Source organism: Onychostruthus taczanowskii, unplaced genomic scaffold (genome assembly GCF_017590055.1).
Source record: "Onychostruthus taczanowskii isolate IOZ18803 unplaced genomic scaffold, ASM1759005v1 scaffold13, whole genome shotgun sequence".
Classification (NCBI taxonomy): domain Eukaryota; kingdom Metazoa; phylum Chordata; class Aves; order Passeriformes; family Passeridae; genus Onychostruthus; species Onychostruthus taczanowskii.
The window spans coordinates 9224357-9243974 of record NW_024498462.1 but is presented as its reverse complement, the minus strand read 5'-3'; the positions used below and the strand labels follow the sequence as shown (position 1 = coordinate 9243974).

General features: G+C 40.5%; 1 protein-coding gene across 5 annotated transcripts in view; it reads right to left on the bottom strand.

Annotated features, from left to right (window-relative positions):
* Window positions 1-1629: 1629 nt before the first annotated feature.
* The window catches only part of LOC121331751 (integrator complex subunit 6-like), a 39902-nt gene continuing 21913 nt past the window's right edge, over window positions 1630-19618 (bottom strand). The window contains exons 7-19 of one of the 5 annotated variants that reach the window (XR_005952062.1): window positions 18855-19018; window positions 17634-17786; window positions 15917-16049; window positions 10076-10170; window positions 9213-9323; window positions 7326-7541; window positions 6723-6846; window positions 6065-6207; window positions 5501-5732; window positions 4506-4898; window positions 3055-3148; window positions 2263-2639; window positions 1630-1901 (exon numbers count right to left, since the gene is read on the bottom strand). Coding sequence is in view for 4 of the 5 variants with exons in the window: in XM_041396463.1 (XP_041252397.1) it covers window positions 2540-2639; window positions 3055-3148; window positions 4506-4898; window positions 5501-5732; window positions 6065-6207; window positions 6723-6846; window positions 7326-7541; window positions 9213-9323; window positions 10076-10170; window positions 15917-16049; window positions 17634-17786; window positions 18855-19018 (1958 nt within the window). In the remaining variant the exon portion in view is untranslated. Of the gene's footprint in view, window positions 2640-3054; window positions 3149-4505; window positions 4899-5500; window positions 5733-6064; window positions 6208-6722; window positions 6847-7325; window positions 7542-9212; window positions 9324-10075; window positions 10171-15639; window positions 15721-15916; window positions 16050-17633; window positions 17787-18854; window positions 19019-19618 lie in introns of those variants that run through there. The other 4 variants (XM_041396463.1, XM_041396464.1, XM_041396465.1 and 1 more) reach the window with 4 other exon arrangements.

Sequence of the window (19618 nt, the reverse complement as noted above, 5' to 3'; positions counted from 1 at the left end):
TAAACCAGTTGCAAAGCATTTTCTGCTTCCTAAACGAAACACTTCCATGTGGAATTCAGAGCTGTGTGTGCTCTTCACCAACTGGTCTTGCTCCTTTTTCTTCATCTCTGCACTGACACAACCCTTAAGAACATCTTCCTTCCTTCTTATGAAGACTCATAAGTTGGCTACATAATGGTTTCTGCTGCTCTAATATTCTAACCCAAATTCAATCTATTCAGGTAAAATAATGGTGAGGTCAGGGAAAATTCCCACTGCTTGCCCTTCAATATTTTGTAGCTTCTGAGGCGCAAGATTCCAAACGAGTGCATGGAAGTCACCAGCTCCTTACAGCTGATTTGGCAGCCAACTGCATCCCACCAAAAGAGCAGATTTACACACTGCCAAGGTCACTAGTGAAAAATATGGCCCCTGCTCAGACACACAATGATCAAGTGAGTGTCTCTGGAATCGGTGATGAAAACTAAACAGCCATTAACTATAAGGAAGAAAGCTGTCTCCTCTTATCACCTACTATTTCAAGAATAGCACATTACATGCAACTTGATGCAGTTAACCAGGCCATTTTACAACGAGGTATCTGACCCTCCATAAATAAAATCCCTTAGAAGAGTCCAACACTTGGCAGGGGATGCCCATCACAGTGACAAACAGCTGCCATATGCAATTTGAAGGAGTAAGTCCCCCTTTGTATAATCTCAAGGTATTTGTGGGGTTTTAAAACAAATATTCAATTTTATTCATCTGCAGAGATGAATAAAAGTTACTTCTAAGAATCAGGGCACATTTATAGTAATGCCTTCTCCTATGTCACTTCATTCATAGATTTACTGTTTACTGTGACAGAGATTTACTGCTGCTGTATTTCATTTCCTTCTTGAATTTCATTTCCTTCTTGGATTTCACTGGTGTCACTCCAATTGTCAAACTGCATCTTCCAAGGAAATCAAGGCCACTGCTTGAGAGCGGATGGAAAAGATGTCTCACAGGCTGGTTTGTACTAAAAATACCAGCAGGAACAGAGAAGTACAGGCTCACCACGAGAATCTGTTTCCCTGCCTGGCCAGTCCACTGGAATCCCTGGGATATTTCCCATACTAGGCCAAGAGCACAAGTCAGCATGAGCACAACTTTAACCTGTCTTTTAAAGAAAGCTGTTAGAGGATCAGAGGAGGTTATGAGCAAACAACTGAAAATACACACTCGTCCCAAGAGACACTTCATACTGGTACATTACTGGTACTGTACTGCTTTAGAGAGAAAAAAAAAATTATATGCAGGTGGCTTCAGTCTTCTTTGTATGTTCTGCCATATATGGAATTGCCTTTGGACAAAATAGTTAGGAGGAACAGAGGAGAGGATATCAGCTCAGGTAACCAAGGGTTTGGTAAACTGGAACTTACGGCCCTCAAAACTGAGTAAAAATGTGCACCCCAGAGGCCAAGCTGAGTGACACCTGGGCAGCTGCTCCAGGGTACAAACACATTCTGCAGCTAACACCACAAGCTGTGTTTGAGGATGTGAAAGACCAGGTTCAGCTGGTTTTCCAAAAATATCCTCAGTCTGCTGGTAACAGACAACTGGAGGAACTCAGTGCTGCCCGCTACAGACTCCTCAGATTAGCACTTCTTAAAAATTAATAAAATGGTTTATTTTATATATACATATGTTCCAAAAAATTTATACAGTTAAAATATCAAATTAGTGATCTGGTAACAATACTGTTCAAAATAATCTCTTTTGTATGAACATTAAAATACACGTTTTTAAAAGCATCTCCTTTTAGTGCTTCCAAAGCACAGCGTGTGCCAAGGCCACCTGAAGAATCTCCGTCCTCCTCACAGGATGAAAGAGAACTGAAGTCGGGGACCTGGGAAGCCTCAGGTGCACTTTCATAATGTCTGCAGACAAAACAGAAGAGAGTCTGAGGTAGATTGTTTAGTGACCATCAGGTGGTAACAGTCACAGGGCTGTCTTTAGCTTTCATTAACACAATAGCAGTTTCTTTACTCTCAATCTACACTGAATCTCAAGTTTAAAGGCATGGCTAGCAGTTCTTGGGAACAAGACCCTTGTCTCTGTGGTGGCAACATGCAATTTTATCAGTGCAGGTGTTTCTGGGAGGGTTTTTTTGGGAACACACGGGCTCTCTCCACGATGCAGACAGTGTGTGCATTTGACAGTGCCCCATTTTAGTGCAACCTGCTGCCTATAGCACGTAAATGTCTAATGACAGCGTTCAAATGAGTAAATTCTCATCACCTGCAGGAGGGGCAGCAATGGTTATTTTCTTCCGCCAGTTGAGCAAAGAGCACCCTCCACAGGAAAAAGCCACACCTTTCACAGCAAATCCTTAAGGTTATAGCCCAGCTTCTGCCGAATCAGGCTCTTAAAGTTAAAGCTCCACTGCTTCTTCTCAGACTGTGACAGTAAAATCACTTGACTGCCGAGATGGTGAGGGCAGCAGCTACGTCCTCTTCCACTCTTCTGTGGCACAGCAAACTCATTCCTGGTCCGCATTGCTCTGGCTGGTACATTATTATCTGCTGTTGACATGATTAACTCTGTTGGGTGGGCTGGTGAAATCTAGTTCCTCTAGTATTCTCTCTAAGTGTTGTATTAAGACCCGTTTTTTAAACCTGCAACAGAGAGGGAGAGAAATATAAATTTCTTCTTCCAAAAATACAGTTGAACAACTCAAGAATATTCAGCCATGACAAATCGTATTCCCAGAGGCTCTCTGTTTCCAGTAGGGAAGAGCTTGCTTTATTTCTGGCATTAGAATGGCTAGAAAATTTAATTTACTACATCTGCCCTTCCCCAACCCACTCATATTCTGAGTTGGTCTTCAAGAACAACCTGTTATCTGTGTAATTAATATTTCAACTTTAATGTCATTTACTATATAAAAATCTAATGGTAGTTTGACCACTAAAACAATTATAATTTAAGTATGTCGAAACAGAAAATCAGAATACTAGCACTGATATTATTTACTACCATTATCTAAATTAATATTAAATTTATGACTGAGTCATTTCTATCTATACAAACCTTGCTGCTTCCTTGATAGCAAATTCAATGAAATACTTCTGAATTTCCATAGGTCCTTGCACCTCCTCAAGAAGAGAAAATATTTTTTCATAATCTAAAAAAGAGATAAAAATTCAACCAAGTATTAAAAATTAATGTTGCAAATAAAATTTCAGAAAAGCTCAAGAGCCAAAAAGGAAAAACAAAGCCCAGTTTTGTGTATCTCTGTATGATAAAACACATAAGGCAAGAAAAACACCTGCACTAGCTTTAAGAGCAGAACACAGGTGATAGAATAATTCAAGGTAATACTGATGATCTGGGAATTCAAATGTGGCACCAAAGATTAAGGTTCTCTTTAAAAAGCAGCAGGTAGGAACATTTATTCTCAGAAAATGCTAGCTGGTAGAGAGAAGCCTCCCATTTTCATGATCACAGTTAACACACAGCAGGGCCACCAAATCCTGATCTGCCCTGGAGCCATCGTTTCTGCAAGCACAAGTTGCCATTACATCTCTAGAAAGACAAATTATCAACCCTTAGTGTGAGCAAAACACGACTGTCCCACTGGTACAAGGTAAATATGTCCACTACAAAAGAAGAAACTGGACATACTAAATTGGAAACTAATTTAAAACCAGCATTGTTCCACTATTTCCCATAACTGACCCCTGTATTAATTTATGGTGCTGTGACCAAGAGTCTGCTCAGAGTGATGGAGTAGGCAGAGGGAGCATAAATGGTCAGACCTCTGAACAGATTACATATTCAAGTCACTACAATTTAGCTTCTTTCTCTGATGACTGCTTGAATTCTGCAGCAAGACAAGTGACTCACACTGAACACAGTTTTACTAGGCATGAATTTGGTATAAAACTGGATGAGCCCACTTTTCAGGCCGTCACTTTTAGTCTTCAATTCTTAAGCATTTGCAACTTTTAGTGTTTCATCACTAATTAGTTTCACAAATTTTTTTTTTTAAATCACTCTGCTATAAGCTGTTACTATTCCCTTTCAAGCATAGTCCAAGATGCACACCCTTACAGAGATGTGCCTTTGCCCTGCAAAAGGGAGTTCTGATGGACACAGAGCAACAAGTACACTTTGTGTACACAGGAGCAGGGCAGTCTAAGGCAGAGTATTCAGTCTCCCTAGATCATCTGTAACAAAACCAAAACCTCTGAAAGGAGCTGCTTTTACAGGGCACCCCTTACACCGGTTAACCTGTCTTCAAGGGCAAACCAGGGTGACTTGGCACTTAACCTCCTAAGCCCAAGTCTAAACTTCAACTCACTTGTCCAGCATTTCCTTTTTTTTACCCCCTCCATTCCTTATTTATGAGCAATCAGAAATTGCTCAAAATCTGAAGTTGTGTGTATATTGAAAATAGCTCCTTCATTCCAAGAGAAGTCTTCTCTCTCACACCACATATAATATACACTACTAAAATAAAAGAAACCCAAATAACTTACTTCTTCCAGGTTTGCGAACCTCTTTCATCACTTTAATTTTGATGTCAGCATTGCTTCCCTCCAACATGGTAGGTGTTATTTTAAAGGAATTTGGCACAGATTCAGAAGTAGACTCCATGGCCCGCTTTTGGTCATCTCCACTCACACTGTAATTCACAGGCCCCCGAACAAGCGCGTTGGTACCAGGTTTATGATCCAACCCATCTTCACTTAAACAATTGAATTCAACAGGTAAGGAGTCCAAGTCGTTGGGTAACATCTCATCCTCTCCCACAGCAGCCGGAACCACAGGAGCCATTTGCACAGGTAAGCCATCAATTTGCTTCTCCATTGACTGACAATTTTCTGCTTTCTTCTCTCCATTGCCATCTTGGACAACACTGTTACTGGTATCTACAAGTGAAAAATACTTATCTTACTGGTGCATCAAAAGAACTAAACAGAAGTAGTTCTGTATCCTTTTTGTCTGAAGTGCTGTGTAGCAATCTGACAGTGTTGGACAACACTCCAATACCTTTATTCGACTGTGGATGTGACCAAGAGAATACCTGCCCCCTTTGGACTGCTTCATCTCCTATCATTATTGTTAAGTCACCATGTTCTGTACTCCTAGTGCAATGCCATGGCTCCTAAGTAAACTCATGCCTTCCTTCTCTTCCCCAAACCCAGCTAACAGTGTTTTCTTCTGACTCCATTTGCTGCAATAGGTGGGTATGGAAATTCCTATTTGTGGGAAACGAAACAACTGTATTTTAACTTTCCTTCTTCGCCAGAGAATACACGAAGAAAAACTTAAAGCTGATCTGAGATACTTTCTATCTCCAAACAGTTTTTTAAATTTCACATTTCATTAGCCGTAGCAGCAACCTTTTCATCTAACCAACAAAAGAAACCCACTCCTACATAACAGCGAAGCACAGACGCGCTGGCAGAACCTTTTCCCTTCCTCCCCAGATCCCCCACCACCCGAGCTGCTGCACCACAGCTCAGCATACCTTTATTTGCTGGGACACCCTTGAGGCCCAGGTAGGAGGGGGAGCCAGGAGCAGCGGGTGGCCCCTTGCCACCCACGTGGTTGGTGACCACGGGCGGTGCCTGCGGCCGCCGCAGCAGGGGGGACATGCTGCGCCGCCGCTTCAGCGACGCCGGCGTGTTCGGCTCCCCGGGACGCTTGATCTTGTTCTGGGGCCCAGCCACAAACTCGTCAGCTTCATCTATCATCATACCCTGAAAAGGAAGCAATCATTTCAGTAGCAGTACAAAGCAGCAACTGTTTCACCAAGCCACTGATGAGTTGAGTCCCTCTGCGTTCAGACTCGAGTGGCGTTCAGAACACCTGGCAGCTCTCAGGACAGAGACCCAACGTAACCAGAGGGAGCCCAGTGCCACTCTGTAAAGCAGCATGATTCCACACACATTCCTCTTGGACCACATGGGAGGCATCCCTCCTCTCCACAGGCTAGCAATATATTGTAGTTGTGGGGGAGAAAGTCTATGCACAAACGATTTCAAGTTGCATTAAATATAAAGGCATAGCAGGCAGCAAGGCCCCTCCTTACCTTCTTGTCCTGTTTAAATGGATTGCCAAATGTATGGAGTCTTTTTGGTTGATCTGGGTCGATTTCCCGAAGAGGTGAAGGCATCATTTTCAGGTATTCCTGGTAATTTCCCATCTGAGCAACAGGAACACTATGAAGGCAGTCTGCAACAGAAAAGAGATCTTAATTCAGTCTTAAAATTAAAGCAATACGAACTTCACCCCAAGTGTTAGCATTTAACTGATTATTTCTTTTGACTACAGAGGGTGAGGTGGAGACTACAATTGTGGAAATAAGCCTGGCAAGAGCTGAGCTTAATTGGCAGAAGAATAAAAAATAAGCAAGTTTAATTTCTGCACCAATAACTGCATCTTTAGACCACCAGCACCTCACAAAAAACAAAGAGAGCTCCTCTCTGCCTTAAGCCCCATCACTTCATAACACATGGTGAATGTGAAAGCTCTCCCATGGAACTAATTTTTAAATTTCAAAGCCAGCATGACATCTTGCATGACAGAAGGCAAAGATTTCCTTCCTTCCCCTTCAGAGTCAAGAAAAGGGCATTGTCTGACTCAGCAAGAGACGCAATGGCACCCACACCAAAAACCACTACCTTAAGGAAATAACAAAAATAGCTGTATTCTCTTCAAACTATTAATGAAGAACTGTGATTCCTTACCTTCATCCTGCCCCAAGATAAGCCTGTGTGTTTTCAGAAGATTGGTTCTCATTCTAGTTAGCTGGTCTAGAAGACTGCGACGAGGAATATCATATGCATTTCTGAATGCCTGTGGCTTCAAATCCTAGTTTTGTAACAAAATAAGTAACTTTCAGTTAATCCATCAGTTCTCACGCATGGAGAAATTCCACTAAGTACTGTAATAACATTAACTTTTAAAAAATATTCTTAAGTAACTTTAGAGCTTCATAACTGGATACAAGCAGCTCAGTGGCTGTCTTTTCAACACGACCTGATTCAGCATTAGTGCTTTCAGCTCCATTAAGAGTAAGCACATTAATTTGTGGATGAACAACAATAGCTGTCTTTTACAGAGATTGGCACTTAAAACACAGTAATTTTCATTTACTACCATGGGGTTTTTAAACAGTGTCTCAAAATCAAGTGCAAAAAATTGCATTTACTCTTCTCCCTCTTTATGTCTATGCTGTACTCATCACAGTTCAGCAAAGGTACTTCCTTCTACACTAAGTCCATAAAAGTTACCCACATAAAACAGATGAGATTAACTGCTTAGTCATGCAAGATCACAGTGCTGTTTACCTTGTTTAAAAGTCCTATGTGGAATCCAGCAAATTCTTTAACATTCATTTCTGACAGTCTCAGAGGAGATTCCCCAGTGATCCCTTGCAGCAGTTGTTTAAAATCCCTACTGTGTACCAAGGAGAGGCCACTGGAGTGATTTTTCACTTTTATTCCAATTTCTTGTGGAACTTTCTTACCCACTGAACCTATTATCCGTTCCGATTCTATTTTTGTCTAAAATGGAATCACACCGTGAGTTAAAGAATCAGCAGGCATTGCACATTTCCAGCACAAAACACACAGTACATTAGCAAAATAAAACTACAAATTTAGTTCCCTACTACCTACCCAGGGATACATTGGATTACATAGATTAGATCTCAAGCATAAAGAAATCCTAATGTGCTAGCATATGGAAAAATATTTAGCCAGTGTATCTAAATTTATATGCCAGTAGGAGGTCTGTGAATATTCCCTGATTTTGCTGCAAGTCTTTAACTATCTTGTGTCCCTGAAGAACCATCTTTAAAGGGAAAGAAAAAACAAAATGGAAGGTAGGATGCCTTAGCTAACAATAAAGTTACATTTGAAACAGTAGTATTATTCAGATATAGTATTATAATTTCAGTTCATTTTTGAAGCAACCTATGAACTAAGGTTTGCCCTGTATTTTTGTAACAATATAAGGGAGAAAAGTTGCAAAAGAAATCTGGTTTATGAGTACATTTCTAGAACGTATCACTTCTCCAATTAGCACAGATTTCTTATTAGAGCTACAGAGAATTTTACTGTATTAAGTTCCAACTGCATTCAGAGTTAAGGTTTTTTTACCCACTAGCAATACCTCCAAAGAAAAAAAACACCCAACCAACCAAAACCCCAAAACCCACTGTGATTGCAAGCCACTTCCCCCAGATCTCCTCTGCACATTTTGCTTCATTATCTGTGGGAAATTGAATTTAAGGACAGCAGGAGCACAGCAGAATTCTGGAATTGCCTGTGCCTATAGAGGAGCTGATAATGCATTTCACACATTCAAACTGTTCCATGTGCTGAGAACGTCTGTGAGAGCCACAGCAGCCATCTCCAGTCATTCCAACTCCACAGTGCAGATAAATCATATCAATTTGCATATCATTAGATTACCAAAATACCACAGCAAGTTTTATGTCTACTAGATGCTCCGTCATTCAGAGGCTCTGGGATGTATTTTGTGCATTCTTTAAGGCGGAGGATTTTTGCTTTGTAATTTTAAAGGCTGCTTCCCCCACTGCCTTTCAGATATTGAACTGCTGTTTTAAGAGCTCCTCAGGCTAAGGAGGAAGAACTTCCAGGCCCTTACACCTGGAATGGCAGAACTGGCAAAGAAAAAAGATATAAAAAGATATGTAGGACTATTTCCCACCAGGTCACACTTAACAGATAGAAAGACTTTGACCTGAAGGAAACAGGAAGCTCAGACATAAAGCTTGAACTGTGATTTTACTCCCCACGGACAAGAACATACTTTTATTTTTTTGGAAAATACGCATTGCCCAGGGACATATGGAAATAAACATGAGACTGAAAACAAGCCTCTGACTTCAGCTGTGAAGAACAATTACAAGAACAGGCATAAATCCAATTAATTATTATCTTTGGAGTTTAAAATCTAGCAAATATTTAAAGTATAGCTGAAGAGGTTTCATTTGCATTCCTCTCCACCGTTTACAGAAGGCACAATCACTGGCTACAGAACCATACTGGATTCATCCATATTTGCAGTGGAAATGCTCACCAATCTTCAATTACAATATATGCTGCACACCCACATGAACTCCCCCAGGGATTAACTGCTTTATAATGAGATTACCACAAACTAAATAATCAACGCACTTCTAATTGCAAAGGTTTCATCAATACTACCTGTTGGCTGAGTTTTTTAAGGTAAGAGATAACACTGTAACTAAGTCCACAATCTAAATTATCTGATATCAGATTTGGAGCTCCCATCATCCTTAGGGCTTTCTTTAATGGCTATAAGGAAAACAAAATACACAATAGTAAGAGAATAAGTATTTAAAAAAGAAATTTATAAGCTCAATTATAGGAAGCTAAGGCACATAGATTAGTGCTCTAGCTTTTCCACTTTTGGCCACTAAAATTCAAGTCTATTCAGATAACATGTGACATGAGTTTGGTGTCTAACTAGCTCACAATGGACATAATGCCACATCACCAAGACACCACACAGCGTGGTGCCACTGGCAATTTCCACTCAAAGGCTCAGGTCCAGAATAGCCGGGATGATGCAAGTCCATATTGAGGTGCATTGTCCAAGCTACATGTAAAAGGTGACACAGTGCCTCCCTCCACCCTTTATTTGGCCCACTCAGTATCAGCTTCCCAAGCTGTAGCACTTCACCCACATTAACAAACAACCTAATCTGCATTTTCCTTATCCAGTTACAAAAATAATGCCAAATTTGGCTTCTCTGAATGTTCTGAAGTACTTTTGATCAAAATTCATTTACTATTTAATGATCAGAAAATACATTTATTAAACATTTAATATCTTAACATAGCTACTCCTCCTCCTCAGTATTTCTACAAATTTTTTTAATTCTTAAAAATGTTTAATCTACATACCTCTGAAAGGTAGAATGTTAACTACCTAAAATGCCATCATAATTATGTAAAAAAACTCTACTGGGAAGAGGTATGATGCAAAGGACTCTGGCCACACCAGCCATTATACCCCGGAGGATGAGATGAGAAGAGGAACATACCAGTAAGTAGTAAGGAGGCATTGTTTTTAAGTAGTTGTCAAAAGCCTGTCGCCACTTCAGATTTGGCTTAAGTTTGTGAACCTTAAACAAGTCATCTGCAACAAGGAAAACAACAAAAGAAGGTGTCATTTATACAGTCCCAGAACTTCAGCTTTGTCCAAAATTGTACGTGCCAGGTTTCCCCCCATTTTCTCCCCCAACCCATCTCCCAATGGGGCTTCCCCCCAAAAACTGCTCTTAACCTGAGGTGTGAAGGATTGGGAATCCCCACTCCTAGCTGCAGTAGGTAATCCAGAGCAAGTCCCCATTACAACCAAACTTACAAGGTACACCAGACTTAAACACTGCACACAACTACCAGCAGCATGGAAGGTGCAACAGATCCACCTGTTAAAGAGTTTCACCTCCCTTGCCTCTCTCTTGCACATCAGGGAGTCCCTGTAGCTGATTAAAAGTGCCAACATTAATTTGGTTCCATTTCCATTTTCAAACCAGCTTTCTTCTGTTCAACCTGTATGATGAATTCTGGTCTCCAGTAATAATACTCTTTGGCATCGAAGGGAAAGAACAAAAAAAGTTCAATCAGAGAATCCTTCTGGACAGCTTTGCTGGACTTGCTGCCAACAGCAGCAGCTGCACCTGGCAGACAAGGGGTTACCTCCAGCCACAACATCTGCCTCCTGCCAGGGCAGCAAAGTCTCCCAGGTATAGACAAGAGAGAGAAATTAGCTACAAAAACTGCTGTCCTTTAAGAGAGGGGTAACCAGACATTCCTTGCTTTGGGTAGTGTTTTAGAAGCACGTGGCTCACTCCAGGTGTGCACCTGGCTCTTCAGGAGTGGCTGAGGTGAAGTGTGGGCCTATTTGCTGTGCACACTGTGAAATGTGCCTGTGGTCTCTGCACCAAACACAGCATCCTGCAATTTACCATTTGCAATTATGAATTATCCACTGAAATGAAGGTTCTTAGTAGGATTGTAGCATGCTGGCAAAGTGAGGCTAATGGAAGGATATGAAGGTCTGGAGAAAGGGATGTCCAAAAATTAACTGGGGAGAGCTGCAGGAGACAGAGATGCACAGAAGAGGGTGTGCAAAAGACAGAAATAGCAAAGAAATAATTTTCTCCACACTGAGTTTTCAGGAAGATGTATTTGGAGAAGAAAATTTGACTTGCATAGTACTCTGCTCAAACTGAACAGATGTTATGATACTACTTCCCAAGTTCTCATAGACAAACCACACTCAATTACAGGTATTTTCCATGAATTCTGGATTACATATAAAAACCATACTACAGATGCTACTTCTTCCCTTCCCTGGCCTGAAGAAAGTGGGCTGGAGTTGGAGAGGACAAATCAAAATTCCATTTAAAATCTCAATATACTTCAAGCTTAGCACTATTATCCAAAAGAACCTGGGGTGATATCATGACATATGGCAAAAAAAAAAAAAAAAATTCTTATTTCACAGACCTATTTCCTTTTTGTAGCAAAATGCAAGTTAAACTACACCCCTCCCAAAATGCAACATTAAACCAAAAACTTAAAAAGCAAGATGTTCAGTATTGTAGTATGTCCTAATATTTGACAGTCTATGGGTTGGTTGAGTACAGCTTGAACCTTAAACCCCTTATCAGCACTTGATTAGTGTCTCACTTGCTGACTGTGAGGCTGTACCACTATGGGCACTGTGACATGGCACAGGCACTCCTCAGCTCAGCCACCTGGGGTCCCAATCCACAGCACACTTTTACTCCCAGACATCAAATGCAAAAGCACCTCCCTGATCTCTGCTACCCCAGGAAAAAATTCTCAAACCTATGCAGAGCTTCAGCTTCCAAAATCAGTCTCCCCAAAGCACAAACTCACTGCAGGAACTGCCACCTTCTCAAAAGGGAGGTAAACACAGCCAAAAGTTTCAAAGAGAACTTCACCATCAGCATCTTACCTGCCTCTACCTTGAGAGTTTGAGACACACACTGTCAGCAGATTGCAACACAAGCACTTGAAAGGCACTTTTTCCCCTGTGCCCTGGGTTGCACATGATGATTTATACAAATAAGCAAACTAAAAATAATCCAGTTAACTATGTCTTTCACAGATTAAACCCCAAACTTTTGCAGATAAAAATCAAAAAGTATTGAAAAAAATCCTTACACAATTTAGTTTTACTTCTACCTAATTATTTTCAGATACTAATTTCTGCAAAGTCTACTTAATGCAGAATTCTTTTTATTTCTGAACTTGGAGTTAAAAGCACTGTATAAGTGGGAACATGGTATTAAAAAACATTAGGAACAGGCTGCAAGCAACAAGGGATCAGGTAAAATCACACAGACCAGTTAACTGAAAATTGCATTGCAAAGTCTTTATCTGCTTCAGATTAATGTACAAAACAACCAAACAGGACACAATACACACTTTTAACACTCAGTACTACAGAAGGGGATGGATGCCCCTTTAAAGATCAGTGAACAGTTAAAAAAGTGTGAGAGAGAGGAGAGTCAGCAGGTAATTTAAGTAGTTCAGCTGGAGCCGAAATCACAACAGTTCATGCACCAAAATAAAACTTTAAACTTTTTTTTAAAAATCACCACTCACATTGAATTCTACCTAAGCAAGTACACCACCATTCCCTGTTGACTCCTGTAATTCTCCTAATTATGCACTAATTATCTATTCTGGGTAGTAGATTCATGATTTTACACTCACAGAAAACAGCATCCTTCCCTGCAAACCATCTAAGCAAAAATAAGGCACTGCAATGGAAAACAGCATTCATCATTACCTAAGACAGGTATTGTGTCACTGTTTCCCCTCTGATACAAAATGTATCAAAATGTATTTGGCTGTTCCTCCCAGAGGCACAGCATGCTGTGTTCACACTGGTGAGAACATAACCCTTAGTTTCCAAAATATAAAATCATTACTTGCAGGTTCTCTCACACAGCCTGTAGCAGCATCAAAGGAAACTGTCCATGCTGCAGTCCTTCACAGGCAGACATCTTCCAAATGCTCATCCTGTTGCATATTTAGACCCACAGAAAAAGGGTATTTAACCCCTTTCTCAAGGCATTTCCTGCATGGCTGTTTCAGCGCTGCTTCTGCTGACACTCCCAAGGAACAGTCACTCCTACTGCCCAGCAGGGCTTGCCCTCCCACCCATGCAGCTAAAAGGAACCAAGGAAAAATCTTAGGCAAGGCAGAAGCATTTAGAAATATACCTCATCCTTACTTAGCTCTGCCTAAAACCCCTCCTTCAAATTCTGCTTCATGAACTTGGCTGTACAATGTTTTTAAACAGAACAGCACTTTGCAACAATCCTTCAAGAGGAAATTTCTATAATCTGTGGGCCAAGCATCCAGCACTGAAGCACGTCAGCATCAGCCTGTGAAAAGCTCTGCCTCCAGCAGCCTCCCACTGAACAGAAAGAACTGCACCCCACCTCCTCAGTTCTGGGAGCAAACCACCACCAAGCTAGTCAGGACTTCTCTCTAGCTGTCTGAAAGCAAACTGAAGCTGCTCATGCCACATTATCCATCATGGCTGGAAAAGGACCAGAGAGCAGGGTTTTTGTCAGCCAACCAAACACAGTGCATGAGTCCATTAACACACAGACTGTGTGGTTTCACTGTTTTATCAAGGCTTAGTAATGTGCTCCTTTCCCTTAAAGCTTCTGAATGCAGGCTCTGGAAGTCAAAACACCAGCAGAAGTTAGAGCATTCTCAAATCCACTCTTGCAGAAACCAAGACACAAAATCACCAAAGCTATAGGATGTGGTACACCTCCTTCAGCCACGGACCAGTACAACTTCTTTCAGTTCTCAAGTATCATCTGCAAGCTGCCTCATACCTACCTATCTTACCTTTTTGTAGGGCTGTCTTACATTATTTTTCAAAAAGAGAATTAAAACTTCACCTGCTCAGGAATGCAGGAGGAAAACAACAATGCAAGCAAAAAAATCTTTAAACATCTTGCTATCTGTTTATAAGGTTGAACACATTTGATAATACAGTACAAATTCACAGTTGTAAAGTGGTTTTGTCTTTGAAAGAGTGACCAGAAGGAACAGAGGCAGATTACTCATGGAACTGTCCCAAGCAGTCCTCCAACACAATATTCTATCAGTAGGGCAAGAGCCACTAGAACCACACTGATCAATATGAGAGGGAGTGGCTGAACGGAGCAGACTTCTCCTGGTCTTGGGAGTTCTCCACATCCTTTTAAATCAGGGTGAGAGTAATGAAAAATTGATTTTACACACTCATATCAGTCCTCTGCTGAACCATCAGTATCCACTACCAGTGTGTATGAAGGCAGACACAGGAAGAAGGTTTCTACCTACCTACAGAGCCAAATATAGAGTCAGGATTGCTAAAAACATCTACAAATAATAACCAGGTATGCTGCTTATCATCTCACTCATTTTCCATACTGCTAAGCAGTAAAGGATCCAGATCTACTTTTGTGTTGAAGGTATATTCCACAGAACTTAATTCTACCATGCCTCAGAGACCAAGGATAAACAAAGCCCTGGAAGGAGATCTGAAGGTAACCCTGTGTGTGTCTGTATGAACAATATGGAGTGCATGGGATTCATGACCTCAAGAAAACATCAGCTTTACAACTCAGGCAATGTGGAAACTCTGCATTCTCCTTTGAAGATCCTCCAGAAATATAAGAAATGGATTACCAGGTGAGTAAACTGCAGAACAGCACTACACAAACTGAAAAGTGCCTTTCCTCAAAGAGAAGGAAGAGCTTTACACCCCTGTAAAAAAAAGGCAGGGGGAAGACAAGAGCTGACAGGGAAGTCACAGCAGAAATGCAAATGTCAACATCAAAATGAACAGAGAAGTTAACTTAGGATCAGTGATGGCTTTTCAGCTAATGGATCTGCTGCAGTATTTCAGGAACCACAAAGTCACTGAAACACTCATCCTGCTTGCACATTTTGAGACAATCACCAGGCTACATAGATAACTATAAAAGACACATTATCAACAAGTACAAATTTCTTCTTCTTTGGTTATGACCAGGATTACAAAAAAGCATTCCTAAATTGTGTTGATTTTTTCCCCCTAGAAATGAATAGAAAAAAATCCTGTGTAAGACAGCAAGACTTAGTTCTCTTGGTGACTGTTCTTCTGTATCACTAAAAACACCCACAAAAACTAGAACTTTTAAAAAAGCCTTAACAGCATCTGCAACTGAAAGGGTTAGTGGCACTCTGGAAACTCCTCTCTGCCATTACCTTTATGCCTTTATACACAGCACTTTTTCATTATTATCTGTCCTTAGAAAATAATTTCATTGTGGAAGTAAAAAAAAAAACAAAAAAAAAACCAAAACCTGGTCCTTTGGGTAGGAAAGAAATGCAGACTGTTCCACTGCTCAATTCCTTCTTACTGCTCTGAACTGCATTAGGGAATTCCCTCTTCCCAACACCCGTGACAAACACTGCATCTCATCTTCCAGTAAAAAATAAGTTGCTACAAGAGCAACTGCAAAACCTGGATACACCACACCCTAAATGAGGGAAAAGAATGGAGGTTGAAGCTTACTCCAGGTTAAGGAAGAGGCTACGTGTCTAGGAGGTGAACAGCATCAAACATGCACTGGAAGCAGGTAGCTCTCCTCCTCTGCTGGAGAGAAAAAAAGGGAGAGGGGGTATGAAAATCCTCTCCTCCCAAAGTACGTTAAAAGAGTTTGCAACATTCTCTACTCTCTGATCTCCATTATTTTATAACGTCTCAAACTAAGGCAGAACACCAACCATCATTGTTTTGCTTTTACTCTGGAGCAGCTGCACTGGCAGTCCAATGCAGATGTGTTACCTACCTAGCAGTGGAAGTAAAACAGGGTAGTTGTAAGGCATCACAAAGAGGTTTACACAGGTTAAAGTAGTGCTTGCTTTTAAATACCCAAACGGGTGGCCGAGCTCGCTGTATTTTCCACTGCTACTCACAAATACCTGACAAAGAATAAGAGAGAGCACTGTGTTAGAATGAAGAATGTGAAGAATAGTAAGCATGGGGCATTTAAAAATTCAAATCCATCTGAATCCAACTGCATTAAGACAGTAAATTTATCAAGCACAGACAAATCTGAACACACGAGGGTGAGTATGGACCTACACTCCCAGTCTCCTAACTGAGACATGCAACCTTTAGTGTACACCCAGTAAGTGTGGAAATGCTCTTCACAGAGTAATCTTTACTGCTTTAGTGAAACTACTGTGAAGCAGTGCCCTGAAGAGTTTTTGAAATTATTTAAAACAGGTTAGGGACATCTGTTAAAGGAATGTTAAATAAATAAGCTATTTGAAATTAGTCTTGTGACTCAAAAATAGCACAACTAATGTTTACAACACTGATAAAAAATGCAAAACGTTTTTAAGCATAGAAATTAAACAAAACAAACAACACTCAAGAAATGTCTTGATTATGCCCAGTGCCAACATTCTGAAAATTGACTTAATTTTTTAAAGTGCATATATATGAGGGTTTTAATCCTGAAAAGCAATACATGTAAACAATATTTCAACAGGATAAAAATGGTAGATGTTCTCGACTGAGGCAAGCAAAATAACCCACATCTAAGTCAAAAATAGTTTTCCTAGAAAAAAATAAACCTTGCAGCAAATAGCAAGTGGTTTTCCTCTGTTTTTTCAGGGCATAAGAAACTGGGTTTGTTGCATGGTTTCTATGACAATGAGCCTATTTCTCTGATTTGTAAGGGTCTGATGTGTAGCTGGGAGAAGAAAAGCAGTTTCTGAAAAATAGCAGAGTAATTTTAGTAACTCAGGCAAATAATGTCCCTAACAGAATATAAAGGACAATTTTGAAATTAGTTGGGTTTTTTTAAGTAACTTTAATTTTTCTTATGATTATGTCATATTTTCAACTAAGCTGTACCATTTATTAGGGATACAAAAACAGAGACACCTCCAAATTCACCTTTCCAACTCAAGTATAATACTAAGTATACTCCTGGTGTACACCTTAGGCTAATATTCAAAAGAACACCACCAAGAAAGGAGACTGATTTTAGAGAGGACACAAACTTACAAAAAAAATTACAAAAGTATCATGTGACAAAGGATTTCAGCAACAGAACTTCGGCCTCTGCAAGGCCAATCTAGTCAACAGGATCAACATCTTCCATTCAATTCCCATTAGCAGCCTCAACCATCTAGTGAAAATGATTTGCAGCTGTTCATTAGGTAACATGATGGAAATTAGTGCTGGGTTTTCCCTGTAAGCAAATGGAAGCCTGCAGAGAATATCAATTTAGCCAAAAATGGAACCTGGGGGGCGTATTTCTTAGCAAAATGAGATGGACCTAGAAAGGGAATTAAATGAGATTACAAAGCCTGTGGAGGGAGCACTCAATTCTGACTCCTAATGATTCTCTTAAAAGGAGGTAAGTGAAACCTTGACATGTTTCTTCTCATCTGCTGCAGAGTTTGAACCAGACCCCAATTCTCCAGGCTTGCAAAGACTGAAGCACCTCAGATTAGCCACTGCATTTCTAGAACCAAACAAGGGGCAAGTACCTGCCAGCAGGTATGGGGAGACTTTCGTTCCAAGATGTACTGGGTGAGGGGTGAAGGCTCAAGCTCATACTTGTCAAATGGAAGCTTGTCTATGACCATGGGCTCACAATCCACACAGGAGAACCTCACCACGGGGTGAGCAGTGCGTGGAGGCTGAAAGGGGGGAAAAGGGTATCAGTTTTCACATGTTTATGGTAAACAAACCAATTCTCTTAAAAACATCCATAAGCAGGTATTTCACCATCTCTTTAAGTCTTAAAACACTCAGTTTCCACAGTATTCCTTCGAAGAAAGTAAAATACAAGCTCCCATAACAATATAAACTAAATATTTCTCTAACTGAAAAAAAATGCTCACACACTGATACACGTTTCCCACCAAGAGAAAAACATTGTTAATATGCCACTATTTATCATTATATTTAAAAGCCTTCATGTCAATTGAGCTACAACACAGACAGGCTTAAAGGAAACTTCAACTCTTCTTCCCAGCTTGAAGTCCACAGAAAAACAGATGGGAGAGGGCACTCAGTTCACAAAGAATCTCTCAAAGAACTCACTGCAAATCTCTTTTTTTCCCCCCCTCTTTAATCAGGAGGTGGGAGCAAGGAGAATGGACAGACAGTACCTTGTGCACTTGCGAAGTGCAGGAACAGAACATGCCTAACAAAAGAGAGGTGTTTAGAAAGGCTAGTAAGGCATGCCAAATATATGTCCATTTCAGTAAGAAAAAGAGAAATTAATTAATACTGGTTTCTCCTGATTTTCTGCAGGGAGTAGCTCTTCTATTTCAGTTTTAATTCTTCCTGCTAGTGAAAGAGTCCACACATGAAGTAATACTAAGTACAAAAAGCCCATGGTTGATCTTCTTTCAAAAACAAATACCCCTTTTTCCACGTTAATGAATTTTATGAAGCTTTGATTAAAATTTAATAGGCTCACTATGATTTGTGCTACATGAAGTAACTTACAGTTCAATTTTTTCATCTTTTAAAGCCATTCAGCAAATTAACTAACCATATACATGGCAGTGAACTTTCTGGATACAAGAGATGTCACAAGTTACAGTATCCACATTAGCTGACACCATTCTGTTAACCTTTTAAAGCAAAGTCACATCATATTATTAACAGAGAAAGTAAAAACTACCCTATCCATTATTTATTTCCAATCTGTTCAACTATTAGTGTAGAATCCTTTTTTCAGTTCTTATTTTACTTACCAGTGTTGGTGAATTCTGATCAGGCCAAAAAGATTCTGGGATTGGCCAATGCCCCACAGGAACACCCGTTTTAGGGTTAGGCCGTACATAAATGAGTTTATGACAACTATGCCACGGCTGAGAAGCAAATGAATTGATGGGCCTGGATGAATCAACAAGTCCATCTAAAATTTAAACAAAGCAAAATAACAAAAAGAAAATGAAAAGCTACATGCATGCATTTGTCTGCTAGCAAAATTTCTGTATTAGCAGCCAGTAAGGCATTTCATTACTCTTGTTCCAAAGACATAGAGAACTTTACATCAGAGGCTGAAATAACCTATGCATCCAGGTGCATCACAGAACCATCTGAGAAACAATTACAATATCTGCCCTGATCTCCCTTCTGCTCCTGTGGCACAGGCCTTACACAGTGAGTGCAGCAAAGCTTACTCACCTATCATGGAAAATGTATTTGCTGAAGCTCAGTGTCTGACACAGCTCCCACGGGCAGCACCAAGCTACTGCTGCTGGTTCTGCTGCACCTGGAAAGGCTGAGAACTGGCATTTTCATTTCTACACGGGCTGCAGTGCTCACTGACTGATGCTGCCACACATGGAAACTCAAAGAGGAGCAGAGTTTCTCGGAGAAGCTGGATCCATCTTGCAGCAGGCAGCTTTTGCCACATTTTTAATTACAACAATCCACAGATCACTTAAACCCCACAGCCTGCTGCAGAGGCCAGCGCTCCCTGCCAGCCCACCAGCACAGACATTCCTCCACA